Source organism: Barbatula barbatula (assembly GCF_947034865.1).
Source record: "Barbatula barbatula genome assembly, chromosome: 2".
Classification (NCBI taxonomy): Eukaryota; Metazoa; Chordata; class Actinopteri; order Cypriniformes; family Nemacheilidae; genus Barbatula; species Barbatula barbatula.
The window spans coordinates 32,693,616-32,711,908 of NC_136767.1; the positions used below are offsets into that span (position 1 = coordinate 32,693,616).

At 40.3% G+C, this 18,293-nt stretch overlaps 1 protein-coding gene across 1 annotated transcript; it reads right to left on the reverse strand.

Annotated features, from left to right (window-relative positions):
* Positions 1–935: 935 nt before the first annotated feature.
* Positions 936–6,597, reverse strand: brinp1 (bone morphogenetic protein/retinoic acid inducible neural-specific 1; the record flags this gene model as incomplete). The annotated part of the gene is made up of 4 exons (XM_079472450.1): positions 936–2,194; positions 4,229–4,451; positions 6,210–6,446; positions 6,552–6,597. The coding sequence occupies 4 exons, from the start codon at positions 6,595–6,597 to the stop codon at positions 1,054–1,056; spliced, it is 1,647 nt and encodes a 548-aa protein (XP_079328576.1). The 3' UTR covers positions 936–1,053.
* Positions 6,598–18,293: the final 11,696 nt, after the last annotated feature.

Below are 18,293 nucleotides of genomic sequence, written 5' to 3' on the forward strand. Positions count from 1 at the left end.
CGATCTTTTAGATGTTAAGAAGTTAAACCTGAATTGCATCAAGGAATAGAAAACTGAAAGAAAAGATTATAAAAGTAAAGTGTACATTTGGTATACAAGCAGATTAAAATCATCATAGATATTTCAAACTTTAATATTTCGCCGTTGTGGATTGACTCTTGGTAATGAAATGCGATGGCTTTACATTTGTCATGCCCTACTCCTGCTGTACATGTGTGTGTAGATAGATATATATTTATATATTCTTTTTTTTCAGACCACTGTGCTATATTTCATTAGAAAAAGATTGAAAATCAAAAATACAAAAGCGATTCGTTGGACATTTCTCACAAAATGTGCCCGCCGTCTTTCCGTTTTGCTTTGATTTTTTGTTCTCCAGTGTATCATTCCTCTGAAAAATGTATGGCTTTATGCGGACCCTTGAAGAGATGAAGCGATGCAGAAAAGCTTGACACGTCAGCAATCACAACATGTACATTAAATGCGCAGCTGTACAAAAGAGCGTGAAGTGATGATGTGAAACCAAAGACTCAACAACAAACGTCAGCATCAGAGAGACCTGAATGAAAGGACGAGACTGTACAGCAAATGAAGACATTCTTAATCACGCTTTCTGTCTTGTTTTCCAGTGAGGGATTATATCGAGTTTACAAACGTCACGTCATTGTTGTTTTCTAAAAAGGAAAAAGGAAATCTTAAGTCAATTTGGTGGAGAAACAAGACAAAAACTCAGATTAAGAAAAGGATTTCAGATTTTGGTTCTGCCCTTTTGTAATCTTTAAAAATGCGTTAAGCGATAAGTAATGGCAGTTTTAAAACGTACCGTTGTTACCTCAAAAGTAAAATCAAGGCCTCTGTGTCACCGGATGTTTTTTTTTCTTGAAGGAAATGACAGACATGCTTGGACAAATATGATACAGTCGTTCTTTTTTTTTGTCGTTGTTCCGTTTATCGTCTCGTTACTTTCCATCGGACAATTACAAAGTTGTTAATAATAGTAATAATAATAGGTGGAAAAGCCAGGGAACAGAAAAAGGGTCGGGGTTGTGTTCTCTAGCAGAGTTTGGTTGTCAGGTGGTCCGACTGTTTCAAGATTTCCGTGTTGTACATGTCCAGGGCGTGATTCACGCGAATCATCTCGCTGTTGTTCAGCTTGAGCCGGTGCTTCAGCATGCAGGAGAAGAGGTCCAGCTGGGGTTTGCCAGGCGCCACCGGAGGGGCCAGACGGTTGATCCTCTCTCGGATGTCCAGCAGCAGGAGCATGATGGACGAGGACGAGTAGAACTGCGCGCCCTGCGTGTACGACTGGTTCACCTGCTGCACGGCACTGCGCAGCAGGTCAGCGTTGAAGCGCAGGCTGTAGCCGAAGACCTGGATGTCGGAGATCTTGATGTAGATCTGGCGCTTGTTGGGGTCAGACAGGTCCACGGGACCCTGGCCGGTGTCATTGCGAAGGACGGTGGGCACCTTGGCGCGGCTGCGCAGGTAGATGTGCACGGTCTCGAAAAAGGTCTTCCAGCGGTTGCCCAGCAGCAGCGTCCAGTTAAAGCACTGCGAGTTCTGGAGGCGCACCTTCTCCCAACGTGGGTAGCCATGCTCGCCAAACGGCATGCTCCAGCCCTCCGAGTGGCTCCCGCTGAATGGGTTAACGTAGACGAAGAACATGGGGTCCACGCTGCTGTTGCGCATCTGGCAGATCTTCATGGACAGGCCCACCATCATGTGCAGGTAGTCCATGCGGTTCTTGTTGCTCTTGAGCGTCAGCGACATGCGCTTGCGCCACCGCGGGTCGAAGAAGGTCTCCAGGCGCACCTCATTGCTGATGAAGGTGGTGTGGATGTGCAGGCGCGCGTCCATCTTCTGCAGCAGGTACTTCAGCTCCAGGTCCTGGAAGTCCAGGTCTGTCTCGAAGCTGATGAACTGCTCGCTGCGCTCCGAGTCCACGTTCTGCGGCTCGCAGCGTCCGCGGTACAGCTTGTAGCCCTTGTTGCAGGAGCCGCACTGTGAGATGTTGGCCAGGCTACACATGGCGCAGCTGTTGTTGCCGCCGATCACGCACGGGATGGGCCGCTGGCACAAGGTGGCCCCCGTGTGGCACACGCAGCTGCGCTGGCTCTCCAGGAAGGTCCCCCAGAAGCCGTTCTCGTTGCAGTACAGGAACGACTGCACGCGATTCAGCCACTGCAGCACCGACCTGCAAAATGAACACAACGACAATGCAGTCAAACACGGCGGGCTTGTAAAATCTTTTTTATCTAAAACAATATATATGGTAGCAGAAATCTACAATAATGCAGATCATGTAAACATTTCACGATTAGTCAGATGTTAACATTTGCGTCTCAATCGAGCTATATTTCTATTAAAATGTTATTTGATTTGATTCACAGTTCTCTCCATATTGACTTACAGCATAAAAAGTTTTGGATTGTTATCTGAAGGCATATGCAGCCGAATCACTCATGGCATTTGATAATGTATATTTTTGTATTAATTTAAACCAGAGATGCAACGTGACAAACACAACTTCCCGTGATGTATCCTCTAACTGCTTTTCTCAATATGGATTTCAGTGGCTTGCTGCTTTTGTTTTCTCTTGTTATTTGTTTTGTGGTAACAAGTGTCTGACTGGAGTCACCACAGGGAATCGTATGCAGATGATGGCAAACCGATAGTGTTTGTTTTCACATGTTTGTGTTGAGGCGACAGAGCGCTCGCAGACTGCACACCGTTTATCATTCGAGTCTGTTATGCACGTGGCTCATTGAGGAGAGAAGTGACATCGGCTGACAGGGACGCAAGATCAGAACATAGTCAGAGACCAGGGATCTGTTCACCTGGGCCAATGAGCATCCATCCTGAACACCCTAGCGACAGCGTGGCAACACATTAACTGCAGCGCGGCAACTGCAAAGTGACACCCTGGCAAGCACCCAGATCAATTCAAGTGTGAATTGGCCTCAACAGAGCTCCAATTGAGACTTTCGGCCAACCGCACATTCACAGTTACCTGGTCCTGGATCAGAGTCAGGGAGCGCCAACTCTAGAGACCAAATATCCATGTAAAACTTGCGTCAGCTTTTTCCACAGCCAGGAATAAACAGAGCTGACTTTGAAAAGCTTCCCGGAAGTAGAAAGTGCACGATTCGCAAAAGGCAAATAATTGAGCAAAGAGAAGGTTAAAACTGTGACCATCAGAGTACCAGCGCTTCACACACAAACAGAATAATCTCCTGACCACACACCAAACACCAGACTGAGAGTGTTTGTCTGCTTAGACTGCTTATTTATCAAACTACGCTTCCCATCATGCATTGCAGGGGCAGAACCAGAAAATACAGAACATACCATTACACATCGCCATGTCTTCATCAGCAGACACAACTAACACAATTTCATCCAACACATCTACTGTATCTTTTCCAGCTGAAATCTCATCATGACGACACTGTTGACCTGTGAAATATGACGTTTGTAGGAATAATCCAACATGACAAAACTTGAGGGCTGAATGAATAACTGCAGTGTTATGAGGAAGTGGTTTCTCTCAGCTTCACCTCAGGAGTTTTATGGGCTGGATGGAGGCGGTTTGCTTCTAATGAGCAGAGGAAGATGTTTAAGTTTCAGCAGGAAAACCGTCCTGCAGCGGCCATCATCACCACCTTCAGGACAGAGCGAATGGGTCAGCCGAGACAGCACAATCACTATATGACGTTATATACTGTAGAGACGAGCTCACGAAAACTCACGATGATGACAGAAAGGTGCGAAAAGAACCAAATGTTATTGATCTTATGTGTTATTGAGTTGATATTTGTGTTCATCATACTGTGGGGTTCATAGTTTGAACTCTTGGGTTGTCAAAACGTTGATATGATGTGTGTCTTTCAGGAAACATCTGGATGGCAGTGATAACATTATCACGCTTTCCTCAGCATATGGTTATTCACGTAAAAGAGTCGTGGGGTTCTCACGGCTGAAGGTTTCTCATGAACACCCTTGAGAAGTTTACTGCGTGTAACACCAGACATCAAGTCAGAGTGAAATGTAACACTGAACTCCATTTACTTCCATTGTATGAAAACAAACCCACTGAGACATTTCTCAAAATATGTGGTAAATTCATGATGTTCGAGTGCTGACAGTCTCAATATGAAAGAGCCAACAGTCGTACAGTATAGTATGAGTTCTGTCAGTTGACGTACAGAAGTGTTTGGTGTGATCTCACCTCTCTCTGGGCATCTGATGGTTGGGGTTGTGGTGGCAGCGGACGCTCAGACCGAAGAGTTTTCGTGCTGTGCGTTGAATCTTCAGTCTCTGAACCTCAAGAGAGCTCTGAAGGAGCCGATAGCGGTTCTGAAGATCCCAGTCACTGCCCCACAACAGATGAACACTGCTCACCGGCAGAAAATGTGTCGCCGGCAGACGCTTCAGAAAAGACTTGAACTCATCTGACACAAACACAGAGACAAACATTTATAAATGACCGTACATACAACTGATGCACCTTCTACGTCTACATTCAAGATCTCATGACGTCCCACAGCACACCTTATGAAGTGCGACTGTGTGGTTTACATTTACATTTAGGCATTTGGCAGACACTTTTTTCCAAAGCGAGTTACATTGCATTATCCTTTACATTTATACACAGATATCTACAATCCCCTGGGATCAAACACACAACCTTGTGTTGTTAACGCTCTTACCACTGAGATACAGGATATTAAAGGAGATACAGGATATTAAAAACTTTGAAGGGGAAAATCTTGTAATTAGTACATAAAATACAAGTTTGGAAATTAGGAAAGTCATCGTTTCTCCTTCCACTTAAATGAACACAGATGCTCAAAAACACCAGTCACACACACACACACACTTATTTAAACCTCATAAATGTGTAAAATGCTGATTTTAACCAATGTGACAGGTGATATTAACTGATAAATCTGTGATCTCACACCAGACCCCACTGATCATTCATATCCATCATCATTCAGTCACACCTCACAGACACGACGATGATGATGATGATGATGATGATGATGATTGAAGAACTCTATTAACACTTTCTAACAATTATCACCTCTTGACATTTCAGAAGATTCATTCAGCGCTGGAATCTCCTCAGAGCTCTTGTGCTGTCTTCTCTTTTAAATACGCTGCTGTGGTCATAACATAGACATTGAAGAATCACCTTCTCCTGCTTTGTGTCTTTCTGTTCAAGCATATTTGATCGGCAGGTGAAATGCGTCTGTCCACGCGCTAGCTGCATTAAATGCGACCGCTGCACAAGTCTTGATGTTGTTTGGCTCGTGTTTATTATGTTGGCGTCTTTATTATGACATTTAAACAGGAACACAAACACATCCTCTCACACAGTATTTGGCACAACATGACTGATACCAAATAAACCCTCAGTGAGAATATGCCGTGCCATACTTTAATGTAATATAATGTAAGAAATGGGATCAAATGAAAACCTTGTTTACTCACAGATGCCACCGTGACCTCCTGAATCATTCAATATTTACATGAATATCGTCTCAAAGAAATTTGGCATGCAAGAGAAGATGAGTTTCGAGCAGACAGAGGCTCGTGTGAGATGACAACAGACTCAACATTAAAGCTGTTAGATGATTATTAAACGTATTTAACTAGCCAACAAACGAACCAAAATTGGGCAAAAATAACGTTTGTTGGATTGACTTGATTTACACTTTTAACAAGTCAAAGCTGTAATGTGTTTACATGGATTGTATTTGATTGTTTGTATTGTTTTATTGTTTCTGTCTGAAAGCCCATTATAAAACACTATATATTTATAATAAACACTGTGTTGTTCACAAGCTCTTTTCATCACTTTTGATTGAGACAAACATAAAGGGTGACTAATAGTAATAATGTATGAAAAAAACACAAATCATGGAAAATGGACAAATGAAGATTCAGTGTGACAGTGACGACACAGATGTGTGTGCAAACATCTCAACAATGAACTTCAGTCTTATTATAACCAAAAATAACACACACGAGATATGAGATATTTCCTGTAGTTTCAATCCAATGAACTATTCTAACAGTTCTCCTGATGATTTAACACACTTCTGGTGTTGATTCTTATCTGTTCGTGTGGCATTTTCATATCCTGAGACGTCGTGCTAAGGGTCAAAAACATTGATCTTGAGATTCTGAACCGCTTGAGTTACCTGAGTTCTCAAAGTCACTGTAAGACGCCTCCCAGGTCTCGGCCATGCCCACCAGAGTGTTCTCCATGATCTGCAGGTCAGTCGTGGGACAGTTGCATTGTGGGAAGTCGTCAGCGCATTTACAGATGCACCGACTGTTCTGACAGACGTATTCTCCTTCTCCATTACACATGATGTAGCTCAGAGCCGACTGGACAAACTTCTCCTGAAGGTACTCGGGAAAAATGACCTGCAAACCTGCCGACAGGAAGAAGAATCAATGTTAAAGTCATTTTCAACATCCAAAGACGTTATTGATTTCACATCAGACAGCAACAGGTAGAAAGTGCAGCAGAACGTCACGTCGAACGCTGTCTCCGCTGTGACCGATCTGAACGTCATCTCTCATCTACATATACACAACATTTAGTTTGTCATTATTTCAGTCATTATGGCTTAAATCAAAACAAACTGCAGTTTGATCGATATTAATGGAAATGCGCAATAAAAAACATGATTTTCATAAAGAGTTAAAAACTGAGTTATCTCATTTTGGAACCAAACTCTTCATTTACAGTCAAAAAACACACGGACACAAGGACACACACACGCACGGACACACACACACACACGGACACACACACGGACACAAGGACACACACACACACGGACACACACACACACACACGGACACACCGCTGGTGTTTGTGGTTGAAGTTTCACTTGACTTTCATCCGTCCTCTCACGGTCTTTACATAATGAAATAAAACACACAAGAGTGATTGATGTGTTGTGTCCTCATTCACTTCAGCTTATTTACCACAACCTGTCAACACTTCATCTACTCTACTGTGTGTGTGTGTGTGTGTGTGTGCGTGCGTGTGCGAGCGACTGTAATTACTGTTAAATCATTGTGATGTTTGTACAGTGTGTGTTTGTGTAAGCATGTGTGTGTTTCTATGATTGTGATAGTATGTGTGTATATGTTTGTGTGTGTATCTTTATGTTATTTGTGTCTTTATGATTGTGACACTGTGTGTATCTGCATATGACACATACACACTCACACACACACACACATACAGTAATGAACTTTAGAGGAAAGTGGAAGAGTGGATAATTCTCCCCTAACACATCCAGAACCACAGCAACATTCTAAAACCAGCTCAGAACACCTTAGCAACACCTTGACGACCACACAGATAACATCATCAGAATGTTTATGTAGTTTATTGTGACGATGAGAAAAATGTGTTTTTCATTAAGAGGACATGTAGATTCTGAGCTGTTATGACCATCAGAACAATAGACAGAGATCATCTCTCTCTCTCTCTCTCTCTCTCTCTCTCTCTCACGCCAGGCCGTCTGTGAAGCCCTCAGCCAATATTCATTTAGCTTGATGTATTCCTGCTCCTGCAACTTTAATGTGATTTCTGGGAGAATCCAGATGGTGAGTTCACGGATGGGTGCAAATCCATGACAACAGAGGTGCCAACAGCCCTGACTTCACACACACACATGGACACACTTCTACAATACAGATAGACCCCATCACAGGCCGTCTGGGAAATCAGCTCCAGAGCCACTTTTAAATCTTTTGACTTTCTTAATTTATCATAGAAAACATTACAGATGCCCCAATGTCTCTGCAAATTTCTGATCAATATAAAACCAATAGCAGGAGTGTGTAATCATAATAATAATACATTTTATTTGAAAGCGCCTTTCAGAACTCTCAAGGACACCGCACAGTTGAGTTGTAATGAAACGAAAAGCAGCAATACAACAAACAACAATTATTAACTGTCAAGAATGATCAGAAAAAGTTATAAGACGTGATTTAAAAGTGGTCAATCAGTCACTTTCTTGTATAGCGTGAGGAATAGAGTTCCAGAGCTGAATGTGACTAGACGAACAGAAGGTTCCACGAGACGAGAGTAATGTTCTGTTCAATAAGTCAGATGGCTTAAATAACCTCTGAACATTTGCCGTGTTGTCTTATTTGTATTTAGTTTATTGTCCTTATGTAGCTCTTATAATTTCGACCTGTTGAACGTTAAATGGATTCAGTGCATGTTCAATGAAAATGATTTGATGGCACAGTTCAGTTTATCTCAAATCATTCTTCATTTGACACCAACTGTATTTCAATAACAGACGTTCATCCGTAACAGCCAAAAACAGCTAATAAACAATCCAACGTTATTTAGAGCGCACCATGACAAATGCATTGCAAATGCTGAGTTTTAGCACAGACATTGGGTGAGAAAGTTTGTTTATTATCATCATGAAAAGTGTGACACATTTTCTTTAGGTAGAAAATAACATCTTTGTTCTGGACTTGTTTGTGTGTGGAAGCTGATTTCAACATGTCCTCGACAGATTCTGTCTGTCTTCAACGCATCTGATTGTTTCTCACTTCACGCTGTAAATGTCAAAGAGGGTTGATACAGTAATGATGATGTGAGAAAGAGAAGAAACGCTCACGATGGACATCCAACATCATCTCTGTTCTTTTCTTGTACATCTCTGCCAGGGACAACAAACGCTCATTTATGCGTCATTTACACCAATACAATACGCAATAACTTGCTTAATGATGCATTCAATTTTTTAAATCAATTGAAATGATATTCAAATATATTGACATACATGTTTTATGTTCTTTCTTGGAAACAAAAGCATAATTTCAGCTTCAGAAGGTGTACACTGATCTCAATGTTCACGTCAATACGTATGAGACTGAGTTGATACTATGAATGAAACACAAGCAAGAATATACAAGAGAAACCTAAGAGCAATAACATGCAACTGTGAGTGGCTCAGTCAGTGGTCTGTGGGGGTTTCGGGGGTCCGGTTTTGCTTTGGCTCTTGGAGCTGAGATAAGAAATATCTCTTAAGTACCGCTCGATAAATATATTTGGTCTTAAAGCTTTCAGTATTGAGCAGCCGGCGTCTGCGGTGGCCTTTAGGCAGGTAAGAAGAGGGTTATCTAAATGCTAAAGTGTGTCTGTGGGATTTGGCTTGGACCGGGTTATTTTTATGTATCCTGATGGCGTGTTGAGTGGGCCGCGTTCCAGAGTTCAGCGGCTCCTGGCAAGCGTTCGCTCCACCTCATCAGAGAGGGTTTCATCAAACATTCATTCAGCACTGTGTGCCACCAAATTCACAAAATCATCATCCGTTAATGAAGTCAATAATGAAATTAAAATCACCTTGCAAGAAATCACGAGTCTCCCAGCGCTCTGCGTTTGTGCCGTGACGTTTGTAAAGCAAAGGCCGTTCATTGCCGGTCTTAAAATAAAACACATCACATATGCTTTTAGCTCAGAGACGGCACGGGATCAAGAGGCCGATGGAAACCTTGTGCTCACAACTGTGAATCAATAATGCAGAACGGACCGGCAGACCAGCATTTCACCAGCTTCTGAAATAACCATTAGAGCTGTTTACATAGTGAAACTACACAACAACACGCTGAACATATTACTGAAGACAGCTACACAAAACCAGGATTCTACATATGAACATGAGCACTCAATTCATTGCGCTAATGCTTTTCACAGTCATCAGATGTATCAACGGACAATAAAACTGATGAGAAAACTTTCCCTAACCACCCAGAAAACATCATTTTTCATAACTGATGGATGAATTTCTGTGATCTTCAGAGCAAGAACTCAGATTAGTTTTTTAATGATGTTTTGTGTTTTCTGGTTACAGTTGGAGTAAATTGTGACCTACATCTCAAGCTTCAAAAAGCAAACAAATGTTAGAAAAGAACTCGTGTTATCAAACGACTACCAGTCAAATGCTTTTGGACACTTGAGTGAAATGACAAAACTAACATTTTATTTAATAAGAAATGTTTTAGAAAAGGATAGCTTTGACTGAATAATGAAGAAAGACTAGCAATAAGAGCACAGAATAGATGGGAACATTTGGTTTAAAAAGCATCTCAGGGAAAGACCTCAAGAAGCTGCCTGAGAAAATGACAAGGATATTCTAGTCAAAAGGTGAAGATGATCACATATAACACGTTATTATTACACCTTTAATTATTTTGTTTGTTTGTTTGTTTCAACATAATTCTCATAGTTTCCTTGTTTTATTTCAAAATTTTGATGTAAATTCTGATTATGAACGCATTAGTGTCCAAAAACTTTTGACCAGTAGTGTATATTTCAAGTGTCATGAAGGAATACAAACAGGTTTGTTGATGTTTTTCACCTGTACAAGAGTGGAAGACAACTGGTCAAGTCTTGGTCATGGTCAAGAGTGTTTCCATAACAACCAGGACACGTCAATAATAATATAAAATAGCAAGTACTCCCATAACAATCTACATGCCCAAGCACATAGCAAGACCCTAGAAACTGCATAGCAACACCCTGACAACCACCTTTGATAGCCTAGCTTCGATCATTCTAGATGTTTACAATAAACTACAGCACATCATAAGGTATATACAGACTGAAGTGAACCGAACGAATCAAACTCAACATATGTGTGTAAAGACTCAAATGACGGCCAGAGAGAAGAGCACAGATGAACAATATGAAGACTTCTGGCTGAAGGGACTTTAATAATCATAATCATTGAGTTTAATATTCAGTCTGGTGTGTGTGTGTGTATTATAAATGATAAGTGAAACGCTCTGTACCTTCGCATGATTCTTATGACATCAATAAGCATAAAAACAAAAAACAAACAGACAAATGAGGCGAATATCTCATGTGACTTATGCAGTCTAGTGTGATGCTCTGCTCAGTTCACCTGTCATTTTCTGCTGCATTGCATTCTGGGATTGGCATTTTAAGAAAATGTGAAGTCAGCAGAATGTCACTGCGGCTCATGAATCGGACACATGCACACTGTATGATGTGTGTAATGCGGCTGATCGCTGCCCGCTGGATGCTGAAAATCCCTCGTCGGAAAGAATAAATTGAGGGTTTATGATATATCTAGGCCACATTTGAATGTTGGGATGGAGAAAGGATGTCCCACAAAGATGAAAGATCTCATGAGCTCTGATATCAATATTCAGATGTGAGGTCGCGTGTCGCACTCATTGCCGAGGCAAAGTAAAGTCACTGAAACTATGAACTACTTTTCTGCGTCTGGCAGCGTTTCAGAAGCGAATCAATGCACCTTTACGTGGGATTAGAACACACATTTGTACTTAACACTGGTGTTGTGTTGTAAATAAGCAGCGTTGGCGCGAGCAATCGGAAAGGCCACTAATATTCAGCTGTCACGGGCAAAACTAAAAGCAAATCAATATGAAAACAGAACGTCCTGGAATTGCTTTGGAGGATGAGGGCACAGAAAATATATCCAGTGTCTGGAAGAGGAGAGAAACGGCTGATTTATCTGCACCACTCGTCCAAATAGAAACTCACTGCTGATTGACCGGCTCCAATTGAGAGCTGACCTGAGGTCAGTGAGGAAAGATTTCATCAGCCGCCCGACGCCTGCCAAACCAGAGAGGTGAATATAAGGATACTGGCATCAATCTTATAAATGATGCCCCATTACAGAAGAGCTACGAGCTCACACCACCACATTCTCTCGTATTCTGTATGAACCCAACAACAGACCAGCTCGATATCACACACATGACACGAGCAAGGCTAATGGGTTTCTGTCACAAAAAACATCCACTTTTGAGAACAAAACTAAAAAAGTATAAGTTTACTTCTCCAGTATAATATATATTTATTTTCATTTTAGCCTGAAATCAACCCAAAGTGTTCCTGCTCATTGCATGTCAATGTTTACACAGTCTTAAAGGAACAGCAGAAAAAAAAGAACAATACGGATATTTGTATGTTTTTTACATATGTTTATTACTACTGTTGTTTCATTTTGCAAACTGAGAATGAAACCTAAAACTATACCTTAACCTAAGACTAAACTACATCCAATTAAACTAAACTGAACTTGAATCGAAACTTTAAAACAAAAAACGGAACATTGAAAAAATAAAACTAAACTAGATTAACTAAACGTAAACTTAAAAACAAAAGACTACATTTAAACTAAAACTAAGTGCGCAAGACCTTATATAAGATAATCTATTAAACACACATTATGTTTTGTCAGCGTTTTGGAGCACACACACACACACACACAGTCAGTGTCATCTCTTGAATCAAATCATCCTCTTCAGAGCGAGATTTCCATCTGCAATTTATCATTGACAGACTTCATCGCACATATGTCCTAATTGAGTTGTGTTATGTTTGTTTATTTGTTTGCCAAATGTTTGCCAATCTTGTGAAGAGAGAGAGAGAGAGAGAGAGAGAGAGAGAGAGGCTATGAAGATGAGTGTGTGATCCATCACACAGCAGATGAATTGCCTGTGGGGCTATTTCATTTATTTTCTCTCCTCTTCTTTGAAAACTGTTGGCTCAGGCTATTCTAACGTATTCATAAATCTTCTCGGATGGGCTTATAGCTCCTGCAAGAACAGAACGAAAGAGAAAAGCAACACGAGCACAGACACAAAGACACCTTCTTTCTTAGCTGGACTCTTGGTCTCATCCCGGGGTCTGGGGGCAAACGGCTCTTCAGAGCCCCGGGTCTGTCTCACAGAAAATATTGGCTGAATTAAACCCTAAACGCTTGCTTTTAACTGCCACGGCTTTCCAATTCCCTCTTCTTGATTTCAGGTTCTTTATTGGTCCCAAATGAAGCATCTTTATACAAATCAATATCCTGAAGTTACTGATGCTGCCGGCAGAATAATTACAACAAGTAAACAACAATAAATATCACAATCTCCACGTCACATCTCACACATCAAAGCATAAGAACATCCAGCTTAAGTTCACCATTCATACGGTAGTGTGGCTTGGCTCTTTTCTCAGGATAATTAAAAGGGGATTCTATTGGATCCCATCCACTGGATAACATCACACCAACAGAATCATTATATTATTGTAGTTTCCGTTAAAACCAATACCATTCCCTTTATAACCATTAAATCTGTTCTCTAAGAAGTTCTTTTCAGCAACGTTATTTTAAGCACTTTTACATTTGGATGAAGGAAGTGTTTTCCTCTGTTTTTATTTGATTGTTCTTATGTGAATAGCTTTTCATTTATCTGTGTTATTTTATGGCATTGATACATATTTCACCGTCATGGTTCTGTCCCACCTTGTCTTGCTTTTCTTGACCTCATGACAGAACCTGATGATCATGATGATGTCATTCATTTCTTACAACCGTGTGTCTCTGAAGTGATAAATACGTATAGAAGAATGTCAGTTTAAGCCATGATTTATTCATTAATGCTGTTTGAGCAGAAGCGTGCTGTGAAGATGATCCGTTTCTTTTGAAGGGCAGAAGATAAACAGATTCAGTGCCACTTAATCACAATTATCCTAATGAGGATATTTAATTTCCTTCATTCATTTACTTCATATCACACCAGAGGAGTGATATAGAAACATTTGGTCTTGTGTTAGATTTTCAACAGAGATCAGTTCTCATTACCTAAACTTTCTTGAATCATTTCTGTTTTTCAGATGTTCATTAAAGTTGAATATTGATGTCGCTCCAGGCGTTGTTCAAGAGTACAAATAAGTATAAATGTGCTAAATGTGAAAACAGTGTTTGTGGGAAAATGGAAAAAAGAATATTAAAGTATTGAACAAATAAATGGAGAAGAATGTCAGCATGTTACCAATTTAACCACATTGATTTTTCCTGCACACATGAACTATAAAAACAACTCTTCTTATAAAACTAAAACCGCTATTCATTATAAACCGTTGCACTACTTATTACAGAAAGAAAAGTATTTCCTTTCCTACATGTACGTATTAGACCTAACCACCTACTGATGGACATCAGACTTTAGTTTAAATCTCCATAGCAACAAGTGACATGATTCACTGTCTGGATGTAATATCCCTCAGTGTGGTCTTAGAACAGGACCGAGCAGCGACCCGTCTCCAGACCCGCAGACCCCGTCCGATCCGCAGCGAGTTTTTCAGCTGGAGACGCTGGCAAACACATCTACAGGACTAAGGGATGTGAACTACATTACTACTTCCTAAAATAACTTCCTTCCATACTACATACTATATGAAAATCAGTAGGGATGCAATGATTCACTCAGCTCACGATGTGATGCGTTTCACGATTCTCAGCTTACAATGCAATTTTATTCACAATTTTTTGAGTCAAATTAAAAATGAACCACTGCCCTTTTATTATTTCTCTTATGTTGCACATTGTCTATTTGATGTCAAATAACTAAATTGCAGTTAAAAAGAGTAATAATAATAAAGTCTCTTTAACATAAACAAACAAAGACTTTGTGTTTTTCCTAACTTTTTAAGACATATCAGCATATTTACATTTCCATTTATTACTTGCTCAAGGACACTTCAGTCATGACCTGCTGGCACTGAGATTAGAACCTGCAACCTTCTGATCACAAGCCCAACTCTCTAACCATTAGGCTCACAGTGAATCGTTACGCCGCAAGATCTGACAGGCGGGTGACATCAAAGTACCGCGAGAGCAATTCGAAAAAACATAAAATTTTATCTTTCGCATGTACTTTAATGTGACAACGCATCAAGTCAAACAAGCCTATCGTTTCTTCAAATAGAGCTTGTCAATCGACGTTACGGAGCGCTGCATGCTGGGGCGGTGCCACCATCTTCGGAGGTTGTTTACTAGCGATTTATACATGATCCTCGTTGTGATTCCTTCCCATTGTTCACAAGTAGGAAAAAAAAACGTTTTCCATGGTCTAGTTTCTGTCCTAAACGACTATGCGACTTGCTGTTGCAGTTTATAACACAACACAACCGACCCGCCATGTTTATGTCTTCCTAGTCAAACGGAACGACATTGAACTGAACTCACTAGCAGAAAAACCTACAAATATGGCCACGACACCCAGCATGCAACACGGCGTGACGTCAGCTCCACATTCTCTGTAATGAGTGTGAAAACAAACAGATCTGACTGTCTATCTACACATAACTTAAGAAATAAATCCTTCTTGAGCGTTGTAGACAGATTTCTGTCTGTGTTGTGCTGAAATCAGCTTTATCCGAACAGATTATTGTGGCTAAATGAGTAATTCCAGTATAAGAAACGAGTTTAGGGAACGGCTTAGCTCTAGCACATCAACATTTGCTGTTTTTTGTGTGGTTCTATGACCTTTTTATAACATCACAGTACAGTAACTTTCATTACGCAGTCGACTTTTGACCACATATTGTTTGTCAGATGTTCCGTAAGCGGATTCATCATTTATCTTTTAGAAGAAATGTACCTAACAAATGATTTTGTTTGAAATAATAGTTTCCCTTAAAAAGGGAAGGCTGAGTTCCGTTCTGGTACCTCACACAGATTGTACGTTGCTTTGAATAACACAGTCTGCCAAATGCATTCATGTGATAAATAGAATTCATTTCCCAAAAAAGGGAAAAGATCACATAAAGACCTAAAGCACCTTTTCATAAAAATCTTTTAATGATTTTTTCCTAAAATAGATGCAATCACATGGTGATGAATGTGTTTCTGTAATGAGAACGGGAGGGGGGTTCGGAGAATGATACAAACTAGTTTCAGTGTCACGCGTGTGCTTCATGTTGTTATAACGTGTGTGTGAAGCTGAATGTTGCGTGTCTCCGGTGTAAACGTTTGGTCGTCTAATGCTGTGTAGGTTTGTGACACCGGCAGCGACGCGGCGTTCTCTTCAACCTTTACACCGGAAACCTCACACTGCACTAATAAATGACGAGTCCCCGCGAGCGTTTGGTGCTGAAGGTCAGTGTGTTCCGCCTCTGATCCGAGGCCACAATTACAATCCAATCTGACTGAGACGCCGGTCGATTTCATCACACGCTGCTCCACAACATACCAACAATCATTTACAAATCATAACATTAAGGAGAGAGAGACAGGGGCTTATTATCCCACGTCTGTGATGTCAACACTATACTGTAGTTGATTTTATTGCGTTAAGAAATGTAACATGGTGTCATTAACACGCTCCATCTGATAACCCGAGGCAAAGTCACTCGACGGAGTCTCTCGCTGCACCACAACCAGATGAAGAGAAACTACAGCACATAACCAAACACTCCATCTGAACACTTCTTTACATTCACATTACTTTATGATTCAGACAAACACAAATGTCAAATGTCCAGCTCATCCCTTAAATGCTATTGCAGACTATGCTAAGAATGAGCCTTTAATCATTCTCACGATATTCATTATTGATATCAACCATTCAGTTTTTACTAGTGAAAACTATATTTCTTGATATCAAGAATGGAATTTCTACTAGTAACAATTGCTATGTTAGATATTAGTAATTACATTTTTACTTGTGCAAATTTGAATTCTTGATATCAACAATCACACGCAGAATTCATATCCTGAGAATGATTTAAAGCTCATTCGGCTTGCCATAAGCAACACAGACTCGTTCACACATTCAGATGCATTTATAAATGACAGACGCTTTACTTGTCATACGCTTTTGACACACAGGTCTCCACATATTGTGATGAGACAACAGTATACTGTATGTGTGATTTTACAACAAATAAATTCAAAAATCTCTGATAACAAAAGTTATGTTTAGTAGAGGATACTAACACACCACCCCTGCTTTTTCTGCACCTTGTGTACTACTCAATGCACAATGTGCACATATTCCTTCTGCATACATTCTCTGTGCAACATGATTGATTTTCACATGTTCAGTGTGCACAGTCTGTTTTACTCTTTTATCCCAACGCTTAACTTCCTGTTTAAAAAATACAGAAGACCGTATTAAAGCTAAAGTAAACGTCCATTAAAGAGACGGATGAGCAGAGGACGGTGATGTCATGCCTTACATACAATGACAATGCGATTTGGAGGACAAACAGAAAATGCAGAAATGAAAGGAACTGCAAATGTCCTAGAAAATGCCTTCGAATCATTTTCTCCAGCTGCTCTCTCTCTGCTTCATCTCTGCTGGGAGAAACTGAACTAAAAACAAAAACTTCATCGCCTTGCAGTTTCTTCCTGACCTTCTAGAAGTGTTTAGAGCAGGTAATTTATATTTAAAGCACAGTAATAAAACAAATGCTGTGTGTGAAAAGGACAAAACAGTGATGTAAAACAACATACGGACGCTCTCCGACCGTCTGATGATTACTGAACGCACAACCCTGACAAACTGAAAGCTCTAATCTGATTGGCCGAATGCACAGGTTCACATCACGGTTGCACATAGTAAAGTTATGTTTACTCACCATACTTTTTATTATGTTTAAGTTTCCAAATGTATTATGTTTAAGTTGCACAAACATGATTATTATATGTTAATGTTTTTTATATTTTCATAAATGTTTTTAGTTAATGTGGCATTTTCTTTTATCTCTAAAAATATATGAAGTTAAACAAGCTTAATATCAATTCAAATAAAAAAATGGCCGCTCCCTAAGCAAAGGCAACTCTTTTCTAAATAATGGTAAAAACATTTAATTAAGAATATAATTCAAAATGCAGTTTTACTTAAAGCATGCTGGGAAATATAAATCATCTGCCTAGTTGTAATAATTATATGTTAACACAAGACAAATTATTTATGTAGTGCCAACTTTGTCTTTGTGAAACATCAGTGTGTGTTGATCATCGGATGACGTGAGAGATGTTGTGAACATCTTTTCATCAAGTCCATTTTCTCAGAACCATTCAAAAACAACCGGCGCCGCGTGACTTTTATCTGCTGGATAATCCAGATGAATGACCAGCACTCACTGCGTCCGGTGCTCATGATGGGATGCTTTAAGCACCGTAATGACATTCAGCATCAAACACCGTTACCTACAGAGAGCTTTCAGAGAGAATATTAAAAATATCACACGGCCGGATAAAATATGGGTACGCTCCTCACCGCTCGGAACTCTCATGTGTTATAGTGATACGGTACCAAAAGAGTGATGGAAAAAAAGTGACAATAAAACTGAAGAATTAAGGTAGCAAGTAATGTGTGGAGGGGGGCGTGGTGAAACGGAGTCGGCAGCGAAAGGGGTGAGGTAAGCGGGGTGTAAGTAAGTCATTTGCACATTGTGA